The 24297-nt window shown below is 39.6% G+C and overlaps 1 protein-coding gene across 2 annotated transcripts in view; it reads left to right on the forward strand.

Annotated features, from left to right (window-relative positions):
• The window catches only part of DPP6 (dipeptidyl peptidase like 6), a 412441-nt gene that overhangs the window by 253427 nt on the left and 134717 nt on the right, over positions 1 to 24297 (forward strand). For both annotated transcript variants that reach the window (XM_005150038.3, XM_005150039.3), the window contains exons 4-5: positions 15651 to 15745; positions 18371 to 18445. In XM_005150038.3, coding sequence (XP_005150095.2) covers positions 15651 to 15745; positions 18371 to 18445 — 170 coding nt within the window. The remainder of the gene's footprint in view (positions 1 to 15650; positions 15746 to 18370; positions 18446 to 24297) is intronic.

Below are 24297 nucleotides of genomic sequence, written 5' to 3' on the forward strand. Positions count from 1 at the left end.
ATAATCACCTCAAATGTTCAGTGTGCTAGCTTTCTATTTGCTATATGTCTGCATGTTGCCAGGTTGAGCAAAGAGTGTGGCTCAGGGACAGGGCCAGTGGCATGAAGATCACCTGGGAGAAGTGAGATGAAAAGGAATGAGTGAAAAGGAAGACATTGGCAGAGTGATGCTGGATGGGGAGGACAGGCTGCACTCAGGGGAGAAGCCTATTCAAGCAGGAAAGATCTTGGAGGTGAACAGGGAGAAGCAGGAGCTGGAGTTGTGCAAAGGGTGAAAATGAGCCTGGAAGTCAGTACAGTCATGTTGCTTGAGAAATGGCTTAATGACCCAAGATGAAGAGCTGGAAAATACATTCAGTGGGAAGGGTAACATCAAAGGGAACAATTAGCAAATAGAAGATGGCTGCAAGAGGCAGGAGATGTCCTTGTATTCACTTTTCCTTCTTGTCTGGATTCTACTAACACCTGCTCCCCATAACCACCTAATTCTGCTCCCACTGATTTTTTTTAAACAAAGCAGAAAAAATAAGCATTTCCCCGACAGGCAACGTCATGGTCGCACTCTCACATGTTGGACCAGCAAGCTAATTTCCTATACTTTTCAGATTCCCCATTTCCATTTCAAGCCCAGCTCCACTAAAATTAGTGCTTTTCTCTCAATTAACTGAGGAGCAAGGCGGTGCCTCCTGCCGTGACCATGTCTGCTGGTTAAGAGCAGTTTTGGGGAATAATTTGAACAGGTGTGTGAAAACTAGGACCACTTGGGCTCCTTTGTGTGTAATAGTTATTTGCAGATTGGAGGTAAAATCCATGAGAATTAGACTGAAGCTGCCCCCTTTTCTCTTCTCCCTATCTTCACGCTTTTAAGTCACACCTGGTGCACAACAGTGTTTCTGTGCTCTGTGTTGCTGGTGGTGAAGGCAAAGCTGCTAAATTCAGTGCTGGGTCCTTTTACCCTGCCAGCCAGGCAGACTACTGCAGCTGCACCCAGTTCACAGAGGGGAACTTTTTGATTAAAAAAAAACTAGGAGAACAGCAGGAATGGAAATAGGAAGGAAACGGCACGCTGCTACAGGGAGTGGCTGCATCCGTGGGGGACTTTTGAAGATGCAGCTCACATCAGCAGTGTTTCTGCTTCTGGAAGAAGAGCAATGCACACGGCAGTTCTGCCTACGTGCTTAACAGTTTGAGTCCAGTTAAAAAAGGACCATTTATTTTTTTCATGTGGTTCAGAGTGGTTTGAAGTCAAAACTTGCTGTTCTCAGAGCCAAAGGAAAAGCACTGGTTTCACAGGGGTTTGACTGGGAAAGGGATTATGTTGTCTCAGTGGGTGTTAGTTAAAAATCCAAATGAACAACAAGAGGTACAGTGTGACACTGATAGATACGATTCTAAGTTGACACCTGCCAAGTGGGTAATGGTGAGCTCCCAGTTGTTCCCAGCCCCAGGGGAAGGAGGACTGCTGTGTCAAAAATTGTCTTCAATAAACCTTTTTGAGAATGTTCATAATTGCAGGCTGGATGGTTGAATTTCTATTAAATAAATGTGTGGTGGCTTTGTTTTATTTTGTTCTGCTTCTTTTGCCTTTCAAAAGAAGGCAACACAGGAAAGAGGAGGGAGAGAAATCAGGAAAGCTGTACTTCTAGGGGATGGAACAAGCTGAACGCAGAACATGATGGTCTTCTCCCCTTGCCTAGGAGACTGACAGTGTCTCATCATGAGGAGGGTTGCTTTGGGAAAGAGTAAGGAATATATTTCATTTAGGTCCAGCAGTGCTAAGCAAATCTGGGTAGATAGGTGGGGAACTCAATTTCGAACTGTAGGTAAGGGAGATCATGAATGAGGGTTTGCATAAATTTTCTGAAGGTTTGCCTGACAATTGGGCTGGTGTAAGGGTGGAATCATTTTGTGAAAGGATCACCTAGGAGATGAGCACCTAGGGAAAAACAAAGGGAGAAATGAAATGCATAATTGCAGGATATGCTGGGCAAGAAGCACATTCAAGGGAGGACTGTAAAGGGATGATGGAGAGGGGAGAGCTCTTCAGAGTGTTTGGGCCTCTTGTTAAGCAGCTGATCCTGATTACTATGTACTGCTGGTACCTTCAATAGTGATTTCCAGACAGGTTTATGTCTTTCTATGCCTGCCTTTAGGTGCCCTCTGTTCTGTAGAAGGCAACTTTCCTTCTTTCTTTTTCTTTAACCAAGACAATCTTCCATTTTTCACACTGCCCTGTACAACTTTTCTTCCTTCTTGGAGATTTCTACTTGGTGCAGAGCACATTTTCCTAAGTCAGTAGCTTTCCCTGAGCTCGCTCCACTGCTCTTGGACACTTGTTGAACATGGAGTGCTTACCAAGGATTAATTAGATCAGTATGTATTCTTTCACTTGTTCCTTTTAATGAACATTAAATATATATATGCTGAGATATGAAAATGTCATCATATGGAGACAGGAAATACTGTATTTCTGGTAATTAAACTTTATCTCAGCTATTTATAGCTGAAAATTTTTCAGGCAAAGATTTACATATCTAAGAAAGGAAGTCCCTCATGAGGGTGGATCTTCTGACTGTATTAAGCTGTTAAACATATAAGAAGCAGTACTATTTTTTGTTTTCTTACATGAAATAGTACCAGACTTACATAATTCATTAAAAGAAATTTAGAATGAGATAATTATCAGTGATCAAGAAAATATAATTATATTTTAAAATGTAGATATACAAGTCTTATGTCATTGAAAATTTAATTAAGAACAGAAGAAACCAAATGTTTGCCAAGCCCAAAATTCTGTTTCCACAACAGTAAACACGTGTGCATTTTAAATCTGATTAGTTTGTGGACATCTCTTTCCATTGCCAGTAACAAGAAATAATCCCTGACAGAAAATAAGGTGGTCCTATAAGTGAACCTGAGACAGAAATGCTGAGAAATAATCCCTTATTATCAGAGTGTAACACCTCTTAAAATCCACTTCTAGTCTCATGCTTAGCAAGGTAAGAACACAAGTATGAGTTGCCCAGGGAGGCTGTGAATGCTCCATCCCTGGCAGTGTTCAAGGCCAGGCTGGACAGAGCCTTGGGTGATATGGTTTAGTGTGAGGTGTCCCTGCCCATGGCAGGGGGTTTGGAACTTGATGATCTTAAGGTCATTTCCAACCCTAACTATTCTATGATTCTAAGAAGAGATGAAGAGATGAAAGAAGGAAAACAAAACACAAGGAAAAGGAGAGTGAGAAACAACTCACTAGAACATTTGATGGATAGAGAGAAAGATCTGAACATGTAACCACCAGGTTTGTGTACAACTGGACATGGTGTTTGCCTTCATAATGCTGACAGCTGGGTATAATGCCAAATTTTCATTTTACTACTTGACTTAAAGTCCCAGCTTCTGGGGACAGATGACTTACAAATATGTTTACTCTGATTCAGAAAGAAAATTAAATGAATCTTAAATTTTTTGTACTCAAAAACATTATTAAAATCATGTCTACATACTGATTCAAAATGTAAACATATTTGAAAGGTTAAGGAAAAGAATCTAATGTTTAATTTCATTAGAAAATGTATTTTAAAGATATCAGATTCTTTTGAAATCATATACCTGATCTGTTAATTCTTAAGATTTGTTACTATTCAGTCTGGATAATTGGCTTCAAAGCATTTTCACTTTCCAAGGAAAGCAGATTACAATGGCATGGATTGAGAAAACATAAACAAAGTCTAGTAAAAAGGCAGTTGGAAATTTCAATGCTCAAGCCAAGAAGAGGAAAAAAAATGTTTCAGCTCAGAAAGGATTTCCGCATAAAGGGCAAAATTTTGGATCTACTGGATAAATGATGGTTATGTTGGCATGCATTGGGCCTTGTAAAAATCAGCTGTACATTGCAGGGGTGGTAAATCTAGCAGTTCAAAGAGACTTTGGGCTCCTTGCAGTTATGTTCAATGTGGTTGTTTATGCAGAATAAATGTGTCCAGGTGCTGCTTGAAAGCATTGGCCTTGCTGTACATGCAGTGTAGTATATCTGAATACTGTGGTACCTTCAGGCTGGCTGAGAAGAACCAGCAAAACTTGGGACAAACATTTACTGTCCATCGATTCTGCTTGGATCGAGTGTCCCGAAAGTTTTCTAGTAGTGTAATTTACTGTCACCCTAATAAACACTTGTTCTCTGCTCAGCAGTCAATTTTCCTATTTCCTAGTAGACAAGAGCCCATGCCCCAAACCTGCTCCTGCAGCTGGCTCTGCTTTCTAAGCCATCTGGCAGCATCAACAGAGAGCAGAGCCAGAGAGGTCTAGAGCTGGCCCATCTGCCCCATAATGGGGTTAATGCACATACTCTGTGCCATGTGAAGCTGTTTTTACTGCTGTTTATTATTGCTCTGGCTGATGAACTGACTCATTTTACAAGACATGTTTCTTGGAAGACTTGTGCATAAGCCAGGACCCTTATTAATAATTTAAAGGTATCTTTTCCTCCTTATTCACCTTCCCAGTGGGAGTGTGTGCTCTGAATTGTGACATAAAAAAATGTCCTAAAGCCGTTTTTAAAATATCAACATTTGTACATTTATATAAATGTAAATATATATATATTTGTTCCATGTGTTCTCTACTTTACTTCTTCCAGGGCTTAATTCCGGGTTTATTCTCAAGGGCAGCATTTGTGAGAATTTACTGTCACCTTTTACCTTGAAGCATTTAGCTGATACCAATCTTGGTAGCATGAATAAGATATGTCCTTAAAACAAATTAACCTTTAACATTTATTCTTTATTTTTTCTCTATTTTTAATGCCTCACAAACAAAGATATTTCTGTAAGTAGAATTGTATGCCAATGATTGTAATATGCCTTATTTTTTTACTAATGGGCACAGAATGGCTAATATGGCTAAATTATCAAGCCAGAATAGTATGAGTATGAACAACATGAAAGAGTTTATTAGAGTTGCGTGTTTTATATTTGCTTTCCTTCTCCAGGGCAGGAAACTGAGGATATATAATCAATTTTATGTTGCAATCAACATTTTCTAGGGGAAAAAAATATTGGACTATATTCAGAGGAGAACAATACTGAAAATAGCATGGGTTTATCCACTTTGAGGGACATTATCACCTTGATCGCTACAGTGAGTTTGGGTTGCTCTATCCAGAACAGATAGATTCTAATGGGAATAGACATGGTTCAGAAGAGGACAAAACCATGACAGAAGTATGGAAATGCATAATAAAAAGAAGAGTTGCCTTGAGTAACAAAGAAATTATGTAAGTATAGAAAATAAAGAAAATTATGAAGAAGTCATGTTCATTGAATAAGGGCATTCTTTGATTTTAATGCCACCTGCTGAAAGTTTTTAACCCATAGAGAACCCATTAAGAAGATATTTTTGGACAAAAGATTGACCAGGATTCAGGAAAGGACCAGGCATTCTTTTGGCATAACCAATTTTTACCCATTGTGCTTAAATCAGGTGTTCATATTGGCTCCTTCACTTCAGCATCTGCATCAGCATATTTGTCCTTTTACCAGCAAACCACAACTGACTCAAGACCAACATCAAACAAGGCAGTAAATGATGTTGGCTCCTTGGTGGAGAGAGGAATAGGGACAGAATAAGTGATACAATAAATTCAGGAACATTTTCTTGGTTTTAGCATGGGGGTCCCTGCAGGAGCTGACCCAGTCACTGTGGGCAAACTGATTTCAGATGTTAAGGGAAAGCTATTTACTTAGTTGATACTAAGTTTTTCATTTTATTATCACTTAGTTTAAAAACAATGGGATTGTATGTATAGTTGAGAACTGTTCTTCCAATAACAGTTTCCCTGTGGTTGGGTGCGGGAAGCCTCCGTTCTCCTTCAGGTGCCATTCCTTGCCTGGTCCACTGGTCATCATTGTGTCCAATTATTTATTGATGGTTCCTTGCAAGTGTTGAAAGTGTTTCCATCGGCTGTGTAATATGGTGCCCTCTTGTGTCCAGTCCAAACCGAGTACACATGGACTGGTAACCAAAATGTGCAGAATGTTGGATTACATGTCTTACCTACCTTGATTTTAATGAACCTGAAGTCAGGGTGATGGCCATGGTTCTGCCAGACTTCTTTTACAGCTAAACTTCAACACAGTCATACTTCATCAGACAGATTTACCCTATCTGAAACGTAGGGTAGCGTAAAATGGCTCATGCAATAAATCACACCAATATAATTGAAATTTTAACCAGAGCTATATACACAGCAAATTTTCTTGTTAATATAGGAAGATCTCATTCAGTCTCTACTGACATTTCACTACTCCACCCGCAATAATAATAATGAAAAGGAAAATAAGCCCTTTTATATGTTCATTGTCTCTGTCATGGCCTCTAACAAGTGTAATTTGGTTGGTGGCAAAGAGAAGTAGGCAAGGAAATGCACAGAGGAATCAAGAAAGCAAGCTGTGGGGCCACATTCTAATGAAAATGTATTCATGCATTCCTTTTTTTCTCAGTGTCAAATGGATTATTACATTTGCGTGTAACACCTTGGGTTATGCACTCACCTGCATGAAGACAAACTGAATGAGGCAGAGCCATGCAGCACTGGGCTGTGGCAAGCAGGGAGTGCTTGGAGCAAGAGTACCTGCATGGAGCAGGCAAGGTGGGGACAACCAAGCAGGAATGGTAGCTTAGGCTCTCACATGAGCTTGCAAAAGCTATGGCAAAAGCCCTGGAGGGTTTTTTTTTGTACTCACAGTAAAATCTGTGCCACTGTGTGTCTGGGGCTGCATCACCCACTCCAGCCACATTGCAGAGCTGGGATGAGCTGGTATATGCTACCTGCTGTCTACACTTTGTTTTGACACATGGTGAGACCATGAAAAATATGTGGGGTGTGGATAAAGGCATCAAGGGATCATTTCCTGGGAAATTGGTTGCTTGTGGTTTAATTGCTTTTGGCAATTGTGCTGAATATAGGAAGTTTGTGGCAGGGGATCCAAGGGATGAGTGTATCTCTAGCTGTCTGGACTTGAGTAACCTAAAGGTTATCTGCAGTTTTCCTGCTGTAATGTCTAGGGTTTGAAGAGCACATGGCATGAGCACAACTGAACAGAGAAAAAGGATGGCAGAGAATTTTTGAGGAAGTTTTCTCAGCTCTGAAACACAGCAAAGTCAGTTCAGTGTGCTGAAAGTCTCTGTGTTTCTGTCGTTCATTACAGGGAGATAAACTGAGAGCAGCAAGCAACAAGATTTTTCTGTCATTGTTAGGATTTTGCAGCAGTTTTGTGATTGGGATGGTTTGCCCTGGAAAGAGTCAAAATGGATTTACTCCAGAGGATCTCTCATTCATTTTTTTCCTAACTGTAGTGTCCCTCTTTCCCCCCACCATCCTTCCTTATGTGTTATAAAAGCAGGTAGAAGCAGGAAGGAGGAGCTGTTTGAAGTTGAAACGAGTTCTCTGTTTCTCATACTGTCCTTGGCTTTTCATGCCTATGCCACTAAGCCGTGATCTGAGCCTATAGAGTTCCCAGATTAGGGGTCTTTGAAGTGGAGCTCAGTCTCACAAATGAGAAGTAGAAGCAGAATTGTACCTGGTTTCACATTTGGGACTGAAATTTCAAAGGTGTGCTCTGCCTGGATTTCCAGTGCCAAGGTTTTCTCTCAATGTGATTGAATAAGGTGGGTTTTTTTTGAGTTTGGATCTTGAAAGATTTGGGATGAAACAAAAAGAGAAACAGACTGGCATTACTTATTTTTATAGTTTTAAGTTTTCCCAGAACTTGGCCTCCTTTGAGCGTCTGACACGTTAATTTAAAAACCTGCACACTGATATGGGAATTTTCCTGAACTATTACTGTTACTACTGTAAAAGCGGTATATTGGTGCACCAAGTGCAACTGCATTGAGATGATGAGCAATTAAAACCACTTCTTGCATAATAAAGCACATTCTATCATGTTGCACTTACTTAATATACCAATGCAATGTGTTATAGAGCATTTAGCTAAATTACAGTAAATCACCTATCTAAAGCAGTTTTCCTTTCAGCCTCTCATGTGACAAAAAAAAAAAAAAAGAAAAGCTGGAAACAGTAAAAGGATAATGACCCATAATGCCAGAAAGATAAAAATGGGATTTCAGTTGTCTCCTGGAATTTAAGGCTGTAGCGAAGTTGTTAAAGGCAAGCTGTTCTCTGTCCCCTGTTGCTCCCTTGCATAACCATCACAAAGTATAACAGACTATTACTTCTGCACTGCAGAGTAGCGAGGCTAAAGAAAAATGAGTTGCTGGTGGGGGCATGTGGATTGAAGACAAAAGGCAGAGTGGTAGCTGGGGGCTGTGGAGAGTTACAAGTGCCAAGTTCCTCAGGGACCAGCTCTCACTGAGGGTGAGGTAAAGCTATGAGTCTGTAAATGCTGTTCACTACTTGTGATCCTTGCTTCCTTCTCTCTCTGTTACCCCAGAGCCAACTTACTGCAGCATCAGGGGACAGGGGATGAGAAGCCTTCTCTGCATTTTCTCTCTGGAGTATCAAAACAAGCTGGGCTTCTGTTTTGGGGAGGGAATTTCAGATTCAGTTGCTTATGGGTACATGCTATAAATATCAAATAGATTCACTGCAGTATATCTCAAAAGAACAATAGATCATAGCATTAAATGCATCATCACAACAGTCTTCCACCTGAATTTTGGATTGCGTCTGTCTGGACACAAGAATAGGCTTCCATCGGGTACTGATTGTGCTTTTATTTTGCATTATGTTCTGTGTGGTTCAGTTTTACAGCAATGAGTGAGCATGCATGGTCCTAGTGTTTGTTGAACATTGATTCCTTGTGTATTCTGAGGAGTAAACCACACCTGCCCCAGGGAGTGCAGGTCATGTAGGGCCCACTCACCTACATGACTCCTGTTTAGCAGATATTGTCCTGAGTGGGTCAATAACCCTGCAGGCCTACTAAATACATGAAAGCAAAGTGAAACAAGTATTTCCCTAAGACTATCTATATTCATCCTTCTCCCTGCTCATATCAGGCTTCACCTTCTTTCTCATTTTGTGCTTCTTGTTGATATTTGCTGGTTTTTTTTCTGGCAGTTTTTATTTGCTGCGTGAATTTACCTTGTTGTGTCATTTTCCTCTCTGCTTCCATTATTTCCCAAAACCTCAGCTTTTTTTCTTCCAGAATCATTCTCTGAAGATAACAGACCCATGCTTCTGCTGCATCTGGCAGGATTAAGAGGTTTCTTAAGGTCTTGGCCCCATACGCAGTAGCCTGTTAACCCCAGCTTGTCTACTTTCTGTGCAGGATGCTCCTGTGAGCTGTAGGGATGACTGTACTGATCCAGTGCTGTGCCTGGCGCTGATGTCTGCTCTCCTCAGCTCTGCTGCATGTGGGCTGGCTTGCGGGTGTGGATGCCAATAGTCAAAGCAGCAAAAAATTCCCTGCTGCTCAGCCCCCAGTCTGCCCGGGTACCTGGTTTGGTCATGATGCCATTTCCATGGAGACAGACTGTATTTCAGTGTAAACTGGCAGCCTCCCCCAGTCCTGCAAATGTGGGTAATCACTTCAAGCCAGTATGACTGTTTCACCCCGTGTGCTGCAGGTCAGCTATGGGTAGTTTATGTTTGCTTTCTCCAGCTGGACCCTTCTCTTTCTCCATGGTGTGTGTGTGCTGAGTGTGAGGGCTGTGGCATGTCCAAGTCTGCCCCACTCCTTTCCCCACCTCTGGTCTCCATTGGCTGTGCTGGGGCTCACCTGGCCCTTCAAAAAACTTGTTAGGATGCTAAACAAGAAGAAAATTATTTTTTTTTAATTATAATCCCACTGCCTCATCCTCTTGTCTTTTTCCAAATGAATACAACCCTAGTACATGCTGTTGCCAGTCTGAAAATACCAATTCCATCTGAAAAAACATCTGTCCTACTGTTGCAACCTTCCTGCCTGTTATCTTGTTAGATGGTAAGTGCTAACCAGTTGTGTCTGATCAATACCTGCTTGGGAGGACTCCAAGAAACCCTTGGCTGGTTCAGGCATTGCCATCACGTCAGGGAAGGGGGGATCAGCCTGTCTGACTGCTGTGTGCTGCCCTACGTCACTGTGGGCAGTGCTGCAGGGCTGGTGGAAGGCTTGTCCTTCAGAGGTAAAGTAAAATTCTGAAGACCTGACTGCTTTGGGTCATTAAAAAGCTCACAACAGCTTTTCAGTTTTTGGAAGAGAGAGGGTGATAACATCAGGCTCTTGACTTGTTTTCAGCTACAGTAATTGGCTTCGTTGGGTTGAATAGGATGTGGTGTTTTCACTTCTTGCAAAGCTCAGAGGAGTACTTCAGGATTTCTGACACCACTGTAAAGCCCATTAGATGGAAGGTACCTGCCAGCTGCTGTGGGGCATGCCAGAGGTCACGTCTAGCAAAGACCTTCCTGCAGGAGCAGGGATGAGAAAGAGTGCCAGTCCTCCCTTGGTGGCCCTGTAACATTCGCCATGCTAGTACAGAGCTCCAGTCCAGCAGCATATGTGGACCAGTGCAATGTGACTTCAGGCCCCAGGGGGTGATACAGGCTACTTCCCGCCAGGTGTGCTGCTGTCTGCTCTCTTGACACAGCATAATGTTTTTGCCAGACTTGATGGTCCTGCTGGTATCTGGAGACTCATTTATCTGAAATGGTTCAGAACAACTTCAGGACTTAAATTTCCTTTATTCACTGATCTCCCTTAATCTTAGGGATTGAGAACAATAATTCCCTCAACGCTGACTTTCATCAGACTGAGACTCATTCAATTATCTTTCATGTCTGTTCATCTGAAACTGCAGGACTTGAGAAGTTGCCTTTTCCTCTAAGTCTGTGGCTCTAAACAACTGGAGCTGTCCTAACAGTCCTGATACTACCTTCTGCCTTTTGCTCTTACTGCTGACTCGCTGCATCAGAATTTCATATTTTTTTTTCTTAATGCTTTTCATTTGTCACTTGCTAAACTGGTAACAAATTACAGCTTCATTAAAGATATTTTTGAAAGTATTATTCTGTTAAGAAAAAAACACATCATTTTGTCTTGTTTCAGCCTAAACAAGAGGCCAGTGAGCAGAGCTGCCAGGCTAAGCAAACTCAGGTGTGTGCTGTTCCTGGTGAGGAAGGGACAAGAGCTACTGCAAGGGACATGAGCTTCCTATCGCTAGATCTTTTTGCTCTGCATGTATATTCCTGACTGAATTTGAGACAGATGTGTACAGAGAAGTTGGGATGCTCTGACACTGCAGATACATCTTTGGACTTGGCTTTTCTCATTTTACCTGTTCTGCTTAGCAGGTTTTGAAGACTTTCTGCCAAGTTCCCCCATTCCTCTACGCCGGCTCTGTACCATTATTTCTAATAATCAGTACTCTCTGGAATCAGTCACATGCGTAAGCCTGACTACATACCTGTGTCTACAATCACAGACACATAATATATCCTACCAACCACACAATTTCCTAGAAGTTGAAAGAGTGGCAAGAAGTTGGTCAAGTGAACTCTGCTGTTAAAGAAATGGAATACATGGCTTTATGCCTGAAAGTTACAATTTTCAGCATCATTGACACTGAAAACCAGCCCCAAAGAAAGGCAGGTATAAAAAATGAGATGCAGTGTTGACCTTTATCAGCTGTGGTGACAACTATAAATCAGGCTGCAAATTCTCATCAGCTCGCTGGACAGAATTAATTACAGACAGAGATTACTGCATTGCTTTTTGTCTTTGATTGAGGTTTGTCCCATTTAAATACACGCTCTTGCACTGGAACAAATCACATGTTTCAAACAGAAATCCAGGGATATTATTCATTGATTCTTTTGAGGACTAAGATAATATGACATACAGACCAGCTAAACCTCATAGTGTTTTGCTTGGAATATAACACAGATCAATTTGTTCTTCTCTTAAGCAGACCAATTTTCTGTTCATTAATTCAGATGCTGTGTTGATGGCTTGTATTGAATATAATAGCAAGATTTACAGCCCTAACAAATCAGCACTGCTTCATTTATTCTTCCTTATTTGTACCAGAAGTACATGCAGCAGATTTGCACCTGATTTTAAACTTGTTACACTTTAACAAATAATGGAAATTCTTTAATCTCTGACTTCCAAGTGTGGAGCAACTTTTATGTAATCATCTTGAAGTTTCACAGTTTGTTAAAATGTTAGGTTTTTTGGAACATAGGGACCAATAAAATTTTAGTAGCGATGTCGTTATGGGCAGTAATGTAACTTCCGTCAGTTTATGCAGTGCTCAAGAAACAGCTACCAAATATTAGCAGCCCCACAGACTCATTAGATTAATAAGCTACTTACCTGTGTACTGAACTTTTCATTGCTAGTATTTTCTGCAATTACAAAATATCCTAAGAGGCTTACAATTATCTAGATGCTTCGCTGGCCATATTTAAAACATGATTTTTCTGTCTGAACTTAGTATGCAGTTAGAAAACATTCTGTGCTGTCGACACAGGGTGACAATTAAAGTATCAATCTTTTTCAAAATGTCTCATAATTGCATAATACTCTTTGTCTCGATTTGGTCATTCCAGTTATTTCTGGAATACCTGAAAATTAAAATTTGGACTACATACTTTCTGCATATAACTTCATCCTTAGTGGTATATGGATGATGCTTCATCCTTAATGGTATAAGGATATAAAGGCAAGGTGTGTAGGAAGCATTAATACCTTTTGTTGTATCACTTCTGTCCTGGGTTCAGCGGTAGCAGTTATTTTTCTCCTTCTTAGTAGCTGGTGCAGTGCTGTGGTTTTGACTTTCAGCCTGGGAACAGTGCTGATAACACCGATGTTTTTAGTTGCTGCTCAGTCATGTTTACTCTGACCAAGGACTTTGTGAGTCTCATGCTCTGCCAGGGAGAAGGAGAAGCCAGGAGGAAGCAGAGACAGGGTACCTGACCCAAGCTGACCAAAGAGGTATTCCATATCACAGCACGTCATGCCAGGGATTTAAAACTGGGGGCAGTTACCGGGAAGGGTGAGATCACTGCTCGGTCAGGCTGGGTATCAGGTGGCAGGTGGTGAGCAGTTGTTTTCTCTTCCCTTGCTATTTCTGTTATCATTATTATTATTGGTGGTAGCAGCAGTGATTTGTGTTATACCTTAGTTACTGGGCTGATAAGTCTCAACCTGTGGGAGTTGCATTCTTTCAATTCTCCTCCCCATCCCTCTGGGAGCAGGGGGGAGGAAGGGGAGGGAGTGAGAGAGAGACTGTGTGGTACTGAATTACCAGCTGGGCTTAAACAATGACAACTTTCTAAATTGTTAGCACAGAGGCATTTTTAAGGATCTGGAAACTGGAAGTTAAAAGTTGTAAATGATTCGCTGCTGGATCAGACCTCAGAGATCATTTGTATCATCCCTTCTGGTGTCTGGCTCAGGGCAAGAGCAAATGCTTAGGGAAGAATTTAAAAAGCAGGTGAATTTCTCAAGATGATAATTCAGGATATACTTCGAGTATCTCAGAATCACAGGTTCAGGGGCTTTCTGAAAAGTGTCTCACCTCAAGACCCATAGTCTTTGATGGATTTTTCTTCGATTTTTCTGATTCTTGTTTGGACCCACGTGCGGTCCTGGCACTGTCTCTACTCTATGACTGTGACTTCCACAGACTGTTTACTTTATGCATGAAGAAATAATCCCTTTTATTTGTGTTGGATCTGTCACTGGCTGATGTAATTTAATGCCTCCAATATTTGTTTTGGAAAAGGCAAGGAACAAGCATTCATTATTTGTCTTCTTTATGCTGCCTATGACTGTTTTGATTTCTGCTCTAGTTCTGTTCAACCAGTTCTTTCCCAGGTTTAAGGATCTTAGTTTCTTCAGCCATAAATTGTATGAAGTAATATTTTAAGGTCCAGAATATCATCAGGCGTGAAAATGCCATGCTCTTGGACAACACTCCAGAACTAATGACAAAATTTTAATACTGTCAAATCGAAACAGGAGCTCTCTTCATTATTCTGGTGTCAGATTATCTAATTTATGTTTTTACTGATGATCCAAGTTATTAATAAAACATATTCCATAATTGAACTAAAGAGATGCTTTCAGAAATTTGCCCATGAGACTGAAGGGCTGCTGCTGCGATTTCGACACTGAGAATCTGAAGTTTCTAAAATCATGTTGTTTGGAGATCATGTAAAGTCATGTTTTCTGTGTTGGAGGAGCCATTTGGCCTCACAGAATCTTATTCATCCCAATCTCAGGAAAGATTTTTTCTTCCTACACTTACATGTAAAACTGTAATATGTAGGAGATGACTGTTTTTATTGATAGTAGTAAGTAGAGTGTTGAAGCTTTTCATCTGCACTTTCAGAGCATTTTTCAAAGGTGGTTAATGACTGTGAAGAGAATTGTCATCACCGGCTTAGAAAGAAGTCTGAAACACAGATAAGGAAGGAGTATGCTAGGTCTGTGCACCAAAGTTTTGAAAGACTGGGACTCTGGACCCAGTCATGTCTTCAGCAGGTTACTCCGAGCTGGGCAGTGCACACATTTGTGGTTACAATAAGTTGGGTCTGTGTTTGTACCCTGTAGGATTTAAACTCACCTTTGACTTATTCCAGCACAACCCATGGATAATGTTTAACCGTTCGCGTGTCCCTAACACTTGTGGGATGCACTGTGATAGCCACCCCAGGATAAACACAGTGAGGGTAGGCAATGAGGAATTGTTTCCTTAACTAAAACTGGAGGCAGAAGTTTGGTGGGATTCATCAGTTCTCAATCTTCTTTTAGCCAGGTTGCAAAAAACTAGTAACCCTACTCTTGTAGCATGCATGGGACTTAAATCTTATGTTTTATCTGTGGGGCAGCGTGTGTAAGCACTGATCAGACTTGAACTTCAGTTTATGACATCTGACAAGATAACAGCCCTTTATTGTTGTCATGTTTTTTCATTCTGATCCTTTAACCTGCTATCCAACCCTCATTTGGAGTTTCTTTCATACATCTACACCAGCCTTTCTGTCAAGTAAGCTTTGAACTTTGAGAGCTGAAGACTGCCTCCTGCCTGTGCAGCAGGCACTGGAAGGGATCCTTGTCCTTGTCCAGATGTCCTGAGTGCTGTAGTAGTCCCAAAGTGCAATAGGAACAAGATTCTTTGTCTTGTTCCGTGTGGAAATAGCAATTTCTTTGCATGCGTCTCCTTCTCGTGTAAGTTTGCAGGACAAATGGCGGAGTTGGAATATCTGCGCAATATAAGGTTCCAGAATCTGCTTAGTTAGAGGGTGGTTTGCCTTTACCTTTCAGAGACTTTCCAGGCATCTGGATTATTAAACTCCTACAGAGACTGAGGATTTTGAAAACCTTTAAGGATTAGGAGTGTTTTGAACCTTCTTTTTTCCTACACTAATAATATAGCAACCTGTGTTTGTACTTTCAGAAAAAGTCACCCTCTTGCATTCAGCTCTGGGAAAGTGCGGCAAAATAAACATTTGACAAACACTAACCATGTTATTTAATAACTAGCCTGGAAGCCTCTTTAACATCACATCAATGGCTGTGTTAAAAAAATGTGTTCTTTAGAAGGAAGTTCTCAGCAGTACTTTTGGTTCAAGTCCATAACTGGCTTCTGCACAAACAGACAATTCCAGATTTCCTTAATGTTTTTCTCTTTTCTTCCTTGTAGATAATGAATTCATTTATAGAAACCAGAATGGCACAGTGATTCTGAGGAATGTCGAAACTAACAATTCAACAATATTAATAGAAAACAGAAAAATTGTAAGTATTTTTTGTAATGAGTAGCAGAATTTCACAGTTCTTTTGCAGTTGGATCAGTAAAGCAGAAAATGACTTGGGGTTCAAGTTCGTGTATTGTCAAGAAGCAATACACTGGTAATGCTATGGGCTACGCAATGACTGATAATGTGAAATTGAACTCCAGCTTTTGTTATTATTCTGCAGACTCAGTTTCTTTCATACTACAAGAACGTATCATATAGATATTTGAAGCTAGTCTTGCATACAATATATAATTGAAAGATGCATAATTCTCATCTTTGCCTGCTTAATAGAAAACACAATTGGTATGATATACTGTGTGTTGGTAGCATTCTCCACATTCCTTCATGCAAATGCTTATTTTTTAATTTGTGGGTTTGCTGATTTTTCTTGCCTAATAGTTGAAATGTAATTTCAGTGTTGTTAATGAGTAGTCTTGATGAATGGAAGTGGAGCTGCATGTGACAAGCAACCCTAAGAAATTACTGGGAAAAGAAGTTAGTAGTTGGCTATTAAAATGAATGAAAAGAAAATGAATTCACAGCTGATACAGAGAATTATTTATAATGATGAAAGTGGTTTTTAGCATTGTTTTTGTAGTAGATGAAGCCAGCATTGTGGCAGAAGTTAGTACATCAAATGTCAGAGTGTTTTTAATATTTCTAGCAAGAAGTTAACTTCCAAAGTAAATTATGTGTGTTTTGACAATGAGATATGAATCATGTCATTGTGGTAAAAAATGTCACTTCTGCAGTACCTCCCTAAGGGTTTGATTAACTTGGGATGGTTTTGTTGTACTGTATCTTTGTAAAACTACAAAGGTAGAGGATGGCTAACAGAGATTTATCTTAAGAACCCAAGATTTGCAGAAAACGTCTTTAAAAACTCAAAAGCTAAAAGTAGACCTGCAAGAAAACTATAAAACTACATTGCAGGTTGATTTTATTTTTCTGTATATGACTCATACAGATCTCAAGAACAGTATTAATTCTTTTTAATGAGACAAAGAATTTATCACTGAATTATTACTGCTGGGCCCAACTTTAAACTTCACATACTGCCTTTCAACCTTCAACCTACACCACATAAGCAATCCTCTTTTACTAGAGTGTAACCCTTTTCTTTCTACTATGGGTCAAGGAATGGGCTAGCTTCCTTTAATGTCAAAGTCTGTTGAAGTAAAAGTGCTTCCATTTGTCCTCTGTTTATTTCCCTGGGTTTTAATTTTTGTAAGAAAAGTGCAGTGTTACAAGGTGTAATCCTATTTTTCGTGGCATGGCCACTCTACTGCCTATTCTACCCTTTCTCCTCTGCCTTCTCAGTAAATAAATCTGCAAAACATCACTTCCACATTTATCCACAAAGTCCTGATACAACATCTGCTGTTACACCCCATCCAGGCACATTGTCTTTGTCCTCTTTCTTCCCAGTACTGGGGCAGAAAAACTTTTGCTGCCTTGACATGTTTTACTTTTGCTGTGTTATAACAATAAATAAAATCTGTCTTCATGATGACACTGCTGGCTCTCAGGCTCCCCTGGTACTCCTTCTGATCCATGCTGGCCCATCAGTCCATTAGGTTGCCTGAAAGATAGATGCCCTGTACCTAGAAACATTCAAGATCAGGCTGGACAGGGCTCTGAGCAACCTGATCTACTTGAAGATGAACTTGCTCCTTGCAAAGGGGTTGGACTAGATGACCTTTAAAGGTCCCTTCCAACCCAAAACATTCTATAACTGTATAATCAGTCCCCTCTGCCTCTGGCTGTCTCATGGGTTCTTCATGCACTGCCTCCACCCCCACCGGCCTTGGGGAGCTCTCTCCCAGTGAGATGCTGCAGCCCAAACTCCCCCGTCCAGTTTCCTCAATGGGAATCTCCCAAGGATTTACATCTAATTTGTTAGGTGAGAAGGTGAGATTTAAAGAGCAGTGTATGAGGGGCATGATAGTGGTACCTCTCTCTGACCTTGATGTCATGTGGGCCAGTAATGTATTATGTTGAAACACACCAGAAAGGATAAATGCCTGCGCTATACAAATGATAAGTGGAACAGAGAAAAGGTAAGTCCTGAAAAGTCTGAGATATCTTGACATCTTTTCTTGTCAGCAAGCCTTGAAGCTCAGCTTTTTGCAGAGCTCAGGTCAGGGTGCACCTGGAAAGCTCTATCACCACAGCATCCCAAAGAATTTTTTAACTGGGGAAAATAGGATAATTTTCCCACTGTTGCCTTAACCAGGGGAAGGAGTGGTGTTTCTTCATACTGATTTGCTCCAGCAGGTGTTTACTGTTAATCTCCTTCACTTTGGCCAGTGACTGCAGGTGATGAGAGGGAATAAATACTACCTACTGCCCACAGCTACCCCAGCAGCCATGGTGCACTAAGTTTGTAAGGAAACTTCTGGGTTTTCTTGTGATAGCTGCTTGCTCAGAGTCACAGCAATGCAGTTATTCTTTCTGTTAGGGAAGCATGTAAGTGCCCAGGTTACATTTCTAGGTTTGAAAAGAGATGTGATGTGTTGTTTTTCCTGTTCTGGCAGTATTCTTCATTGTTAGAAAGATGTCATAACAATTAGTTCTAAATGTCATTGAAAAAAAAATACTTGTTTCAATGTTTATTTTCTAGGTCTCTTTAAAGGCCATTCGATATGAAGTATCACCTGATCGGGAATACGCACTTTTTGCTTTTAATGTTGAACCAGTAAGTAAATAGATTTGATTTCAATATACACATCTGCTGGCAAGTTTTTGGTTTTGTTGTGGTTTTTTTTTTCTTCCTTCCATTTCTGTGCTAGTAAGATATTTTAAATTAGTTGCTTCGTATGTAACAATCCCTCACTTAGATATTCTGAGAGCGTGTCATACTGCCATCTAGTAGAGGAGAATGGTATAAATTACACCGTAGAGGAAACACTGTCATTGCCAGTCAGGGAGGGGGTTTGTAAATGCATGTCTTTGCTAAAAGGAGTTCTGTTTCTCTTCTGGGATATTTTTTTCCATGGTGCCATTTCAGTCACACTATAAATTTCTTCCCCAGAACAAAAAAAAAAACTGTCACCATTCCCACAACTGAAATAATACATTAATTATAGTGTCACCATTCCCAGTGCTGCAGTTAGGGTTGAGCTATCACTTTCATTATAAATCCTTTTCTTCAGAGGTTTAGGTATAAATCATTTGTAAGAAATCACCATTGGGTTACTACTAAGTTTTAAATTAGGGCTAATTTTCTACCAAAGCTCAAAAGAGAAAAATGTAATGACTCATTTTTAAATGATGACTAAAGAATCAAATACATGGAAGCAGTTCTTTGGCATGAAGAATTTTTATTTTCTTTTTAAATTCTGCTAGTATAAGACTTGGAATGTTTGACTGATAGCTATGTTGTACTACTTGGATAAACTATAAGCCCTATATACATTGTTTCCATAATCTAGAATTGCACCACTTCCTCAAAAACAAAATAATTCATTCACTAGTAACAGTAATTTTTCTTCCATAAAATAAATCAAGTTTCAGCTGCTAACAAAGGAAATTTGTTGGTCCTTTAGGCTGTAGAGGTTGTGGCTCTGTTGCTCATCTGATTTCTCTGCTGTCATCTTTGTAGTTATTCCTCACTCACAGTGCTGTAAAAGTCAGGAGAACCATGCCTGGTGTTAGAAAAAGTTCAAATAAAACTGTTTCAGGAACTTTAGGGATAATTCATAATAACTTCTTCCTGGGAAAACACTGCTGGTGAGACTTCACTTACCGGAAGCTTAGCAGCGCTCTGAACGGAGATGGATGTTGAAGCATTAAATTAAATCTAAATATGGGGTAGACAGCCAAATAGCCCTTAAGCAAGCAAAGCCCTTGAATGAAAGCCCTCCTGCCTTCTGTGCCAGAGGTGTTCTGTAAAATTCAGTTCTTTTAGTGGAGATTGGCCTTTGGCTGTGGATGCCCTGTGCTAACACTGCTCAGATGCATTGTTCGAGCTGGGAGAGCCCTGAGGGGCAAGGGCTCTTCAGTTCCTCTAAGAAACAGAGAAAAATGCTCATAATGACAAAAAATATAATAAGAGGGGGGGAAAAAAAAATGTCATTCCTTAAAAGCATTACTAAGAAATTCACTTTTTATTCTCAGCCTTTATCCACTGAAAGGACTGCATACTCGGAAGATCTGCAAGATGCAAAGTTACACGGGCTTTTGCAGCCCAGATGCTGTGTTCAGCCTGCAGAGGACCGTTTGATGTAGGCAGTAAAGGAGGAGGGAGATAGGGATAGAAAGGCTAGGCTGGCCATGTTCCCTCTGCATCCTCCTCTCTGTATTTCAGTGTTTCCAGGTCTCTGGTTTTGAGGTATGGGCAAAACTCTGATTTGTGGTGCTTAAAGTGCCTGGCTGAAGAAGAAAGTGCAGCATGCAGCTAGGTGCTTACTTCCTCACACCACGTCTTCTTCCAGAAAGGAAAACTCAGGGTGGCAAGCTGAAAACATGACCCTTGGGAAAATTTCAGGATGTGAAATATATTCAGTATAAGAGACCATTGCAAATTGTGCAAATATTTGTATATGAGTTTATGATAGCATGAGTTTCTGAAATAGTCATCTAAAACAAAACAGAACAAAAACCAGACCCCCCCTCCCTTTTCCTGTAAGATCCATGCTTATGAAGAATACAAAGATATTTTTTAATAGGAAACATACTAATAGAGGGGTAGTAAAAACTTGTTCTTGAATATTGCATCCTTAAGCCATGATGGGTGGCTCTGTGTGTTAAAGTTGCAATAACTGTTAAATTACTAATTCAGGTTTCTTCTCACTTGGCATGCAGACTGTGGCTACAAATAATTGCATGTTTGTTAGCTTTCCACATTTTCTGCATTTCAAACTGTATTATTGGACAAAATTCAAATTCTGCTGTTTTCTGCAACACAAGAAATTGATTAGCAAAGCCTTGGGCAGTTTGCCCTTGTTGCAAAGTCAAAAGGAAATTTCAGATCATGTGTTGGCAAAAGACATTTGTTTAAAGTTTAAGTCTACAAATGCTTCGAGAAAGGAGACTTCTTGAAATTACTGTGTGCTTATTTTATAAGTGTCAGAAAGTGTTGCTTTATTTTTTTCCTTTTGAAAGTATGATGTGCTGGCTTTTAATTGAGGCTATAGATGTTTTCATCAATTTTTTTTACACAATACCATTGTGCTGCATTTATATATGTGTACAATATCTTAATATACATAATATGAATTAATCATTTATGTGAATTGTACTATTAATAGATTCAGCCACTATTTTTAATACCAGCTGGCAATAAACATCAAAATAGAAAAGCATAGTGTGTCACTCCAACGAAGTGAAATACTTTTTTTCTTAATGCCACAAAATCTTTTCCTGCCAGCAATGGTTCCATCCAAGTCTGTTTTTCTTTATTTGCACAGAAACAACTCTGCTCAGTGTTGGTCTGGGTAACGGCACTGACATCCACATTGGAATAAAATGGCCCTGAACTGGCAGGCACCTCTTTTGCAAAGATATTGAGGCAACTGATGTATGTTTTCCTGTTGTATCACTTCATTATCTTAGAGGATGCTGAATTAAAGAGTGTTCCTTAAAACATATTTCCTCCAGCAAGCTTGGCAGGCTGTGGTGAGACTGGCATGGGTACATTGTGGCTAGTCAGGCTGTCAGATTTTATTGTAAATGCTTTTTTGATGTGCTTGTATTTAGAGAAGTTTAATCTTTCAGGCAGCAATATTCTAGGTAAGCCTTGTGCTAATAGGGAGCTTTTCTAACCTTGAACACAGAGATCTGTTCTTTTTCTGGAAAGGTCATAGGGAAGATGCCAGGCTTCTTTGTCTTTAAAATACTCTTCCAATATTTTTGTTGTTTGTTTGGGTTTTATTTCTTTGCACTAAAGAGACATCCAACCTGGGGCTGAAACCACAACGTGAAGTTTTGGAAAAGCATTGGGGAATAAATACCAGCATAGAAAAACTTCAATGTCAAATCATCCTTCACAAAACAAGTGTGTGGGGCTCTGGCTATAGAGTTCAATAACCCCAAAACACACAGGCACGTGGAAATTTAGCAGCGACATCTCAGCAGACAGGTTGCAGAGGGTCAAGTCTCTCTGCTGGTGTCAGGTCAAAGCTACTTTTGCTCAGACATGGCTCCACTCAAATTGCTGGCGGAGCTCCATGTCCCTGGGGAGACACAGAAATCTCTATGGTGTTTGGGCTGGAATCCTGTTTATGGGTTGTTATAGTTCCAGAAAGGAACTCCTAAACAGCCAACTGACAAACCACCTCTTGAAGTCAGTAGCACTGCTATGACTTGGAGAATAATGGTGTTAGAGTAATGATGAGTAGCCAAACCGCATTGGCTTGCATAGCTTTCTGTCATAGTCAGAGTTAACCAGTGGAGTTTGTGTCATGGTGATAAAAGAAATAGAGGAATGTAAATGAGAAGAAAAGTTATTTTCTCAAGTGATGTGGTGAGACATTAAATAGAGAATATTTAATTGCCTTTATTATGAATAACTGTAGTAATGCAAGAGAGGAAATAAAGTGGCTAAGAATTTTCTTAAAGCTATTTGTTCTTCATTTCCAATTTAGCAGTCCATTACTATGTGTGAGCTTGTTAAGAGCAATTACACACAGGAAATTCTGACTGATTAATACAGACCAAACTGCTAAGTCTTCTGAACAACAATTAGGGCTTGGAGACTTTTATAGCTGATACAAAAGATGCTATTACCTTTTTTAGCAGCTAAAAGAATGCATTTTTATAATACTGAAAGCTGCAAAGAATTAATCATCATTATAATTAGAATAGGCTAAGTTTGGGTTGGTTTTTTTACTTGGATTAGTTTGTGTGGTGAGTTCCATATTTCTTTTCTCCCTGCATGTTGCTGTAGATCTCACAGGAGTGCAGGGACCAAAGATACTTTGGAGAGACATAGTCCAAACCCTGGACTTTGTATTAAGAAGATGAAAGAAGTAAAAAAGCATTATTTATAGAAAGCAGCATATTATTATTGTTGCTGTTACTTTTTTTTACTATTTGTCCAGGTCCAGTTGGTACATGGAATTAACAGGGTTTGTGTTTATGACTCCAATTACAACCTCATCCTGCTCTAATTAGTTGTGTAAAAATTAAAATACTATAATGCTCATTATTTTCCAAAACACTAATGGGTATAAATATTAATGAATCCTCATAACATCCTTTTGAGTTGAGAACTATTATGATAAATATGCCTCTGGAAATTAGACACTGTCATAGCTATCATCAGTAATACTGCTAATCTTGTAGCTATGATATTTATTACTTAATTGAAATGGATTTGCCAGTGGTACATATGGGTTTGCATAAACTTGTTTTCTTACTGTGGCAATAAATATATCTCAAATTTACCTTTTTTTCATTCCTAGCCAGTGTTGCTTAGAAACAATAAAAATGTGTAGTGATTACACTCTGTAAAGTGAACACAGTTAGAACATAAAATAATGCTAGCTGGTGTAGTGAGTTGTTTACTTTTTGGTGTTTGTTGTAAATCAGTAGAATTTCTAAGTGGAGCATTTGAAGCAAAAAGCTTATGTTTATAACTTTCATATCCTTTTTATCATATGAATGCAGTGTTGAATCTTTGCTCTTCGTAAACCAGGACTCCTCTATTGTAAAGCCGTGCAATATAAGTATAGTTGACTATTATCAAAGGCTAGTGGCTAAAACTATTTTCCCATCATTTTCAAGCCTAAAGCATTGCAAACTTGTTTACTTATGAGAATTAGTTACCTGTTATTAGGGCAAATAACCACAGTTTCACTTACTACATAAAAAGAAGAAAAAAAAGTCAGTCCCAATACTGTGGAGTTTATATTGGAGTTTATATTTTAACTCCATAGTCTTTATATATAGAGTTAAAAATATTTTTTCTGTTATTACCTCTCTATATATGTATCTTCAAGCAAACTATCTTCTCTTTTGTCTGTTCGTTGGAGGACTTGTTCAGTGCTTCTGTTATGAGCAGAAGTCAAATTGTTAATGCATTAGTAGAACCACATAGACCAGTCAGTCGTCAGATCTAATGATTTGCTAAATATGGAATCTTTTTTATGAAAACTGCATCTTCAGTTGCTTCCCATACAATAAGTATTACTTATATAGCTCAGCTGATTTTTAGTACTTCAGTGAAATGCTTACAACTTCTGAAAATTGCAGTCTTTTTTGTGAGTGTCTGTGTGGGGGTTTAGCGAGGTGACTTTAGAGCTCCAGGAATGACAGTGTGGGCTTCCTTCTTCCTCCTTCTTCTTATGTATTCTTGTGCCCTGTTTTCAGTCATATTATTTCAACAGCCAGGATCAGTAGAGTAAATATCTTGTTTAATAATGTGCTTCTTATCCTATTTGTAGTGATAAGGAGAACAGAAGTGCTCCAGCTACATTTACATAACAAAAGCTAAGACTTGTGTGTCCAGAAGTATTGCATTAACAAGAAAGTACTGAGAACATAGGGGAGGTTAATTTGTGAGTGATAGTTTACTTTGGATTTGAAGCTGAAGCAGCAGCTATTATT

The sequence above is a fragment of the Melopsittacus undulatus genome, chromosome 1 (genome assembly GCF_012275295.1).
Source record: "Melopsittacus undulatus isolate bMelUnd1 chromosome 1, bMelUnd1.mat.Z, whole genome shotgun sequence".
NCBI lineage: Eukaryota > Metazoa > Chordata > Aves > Psittaciformes > Psittaculidae > Melopsittacus > Melopsittacus undulatus.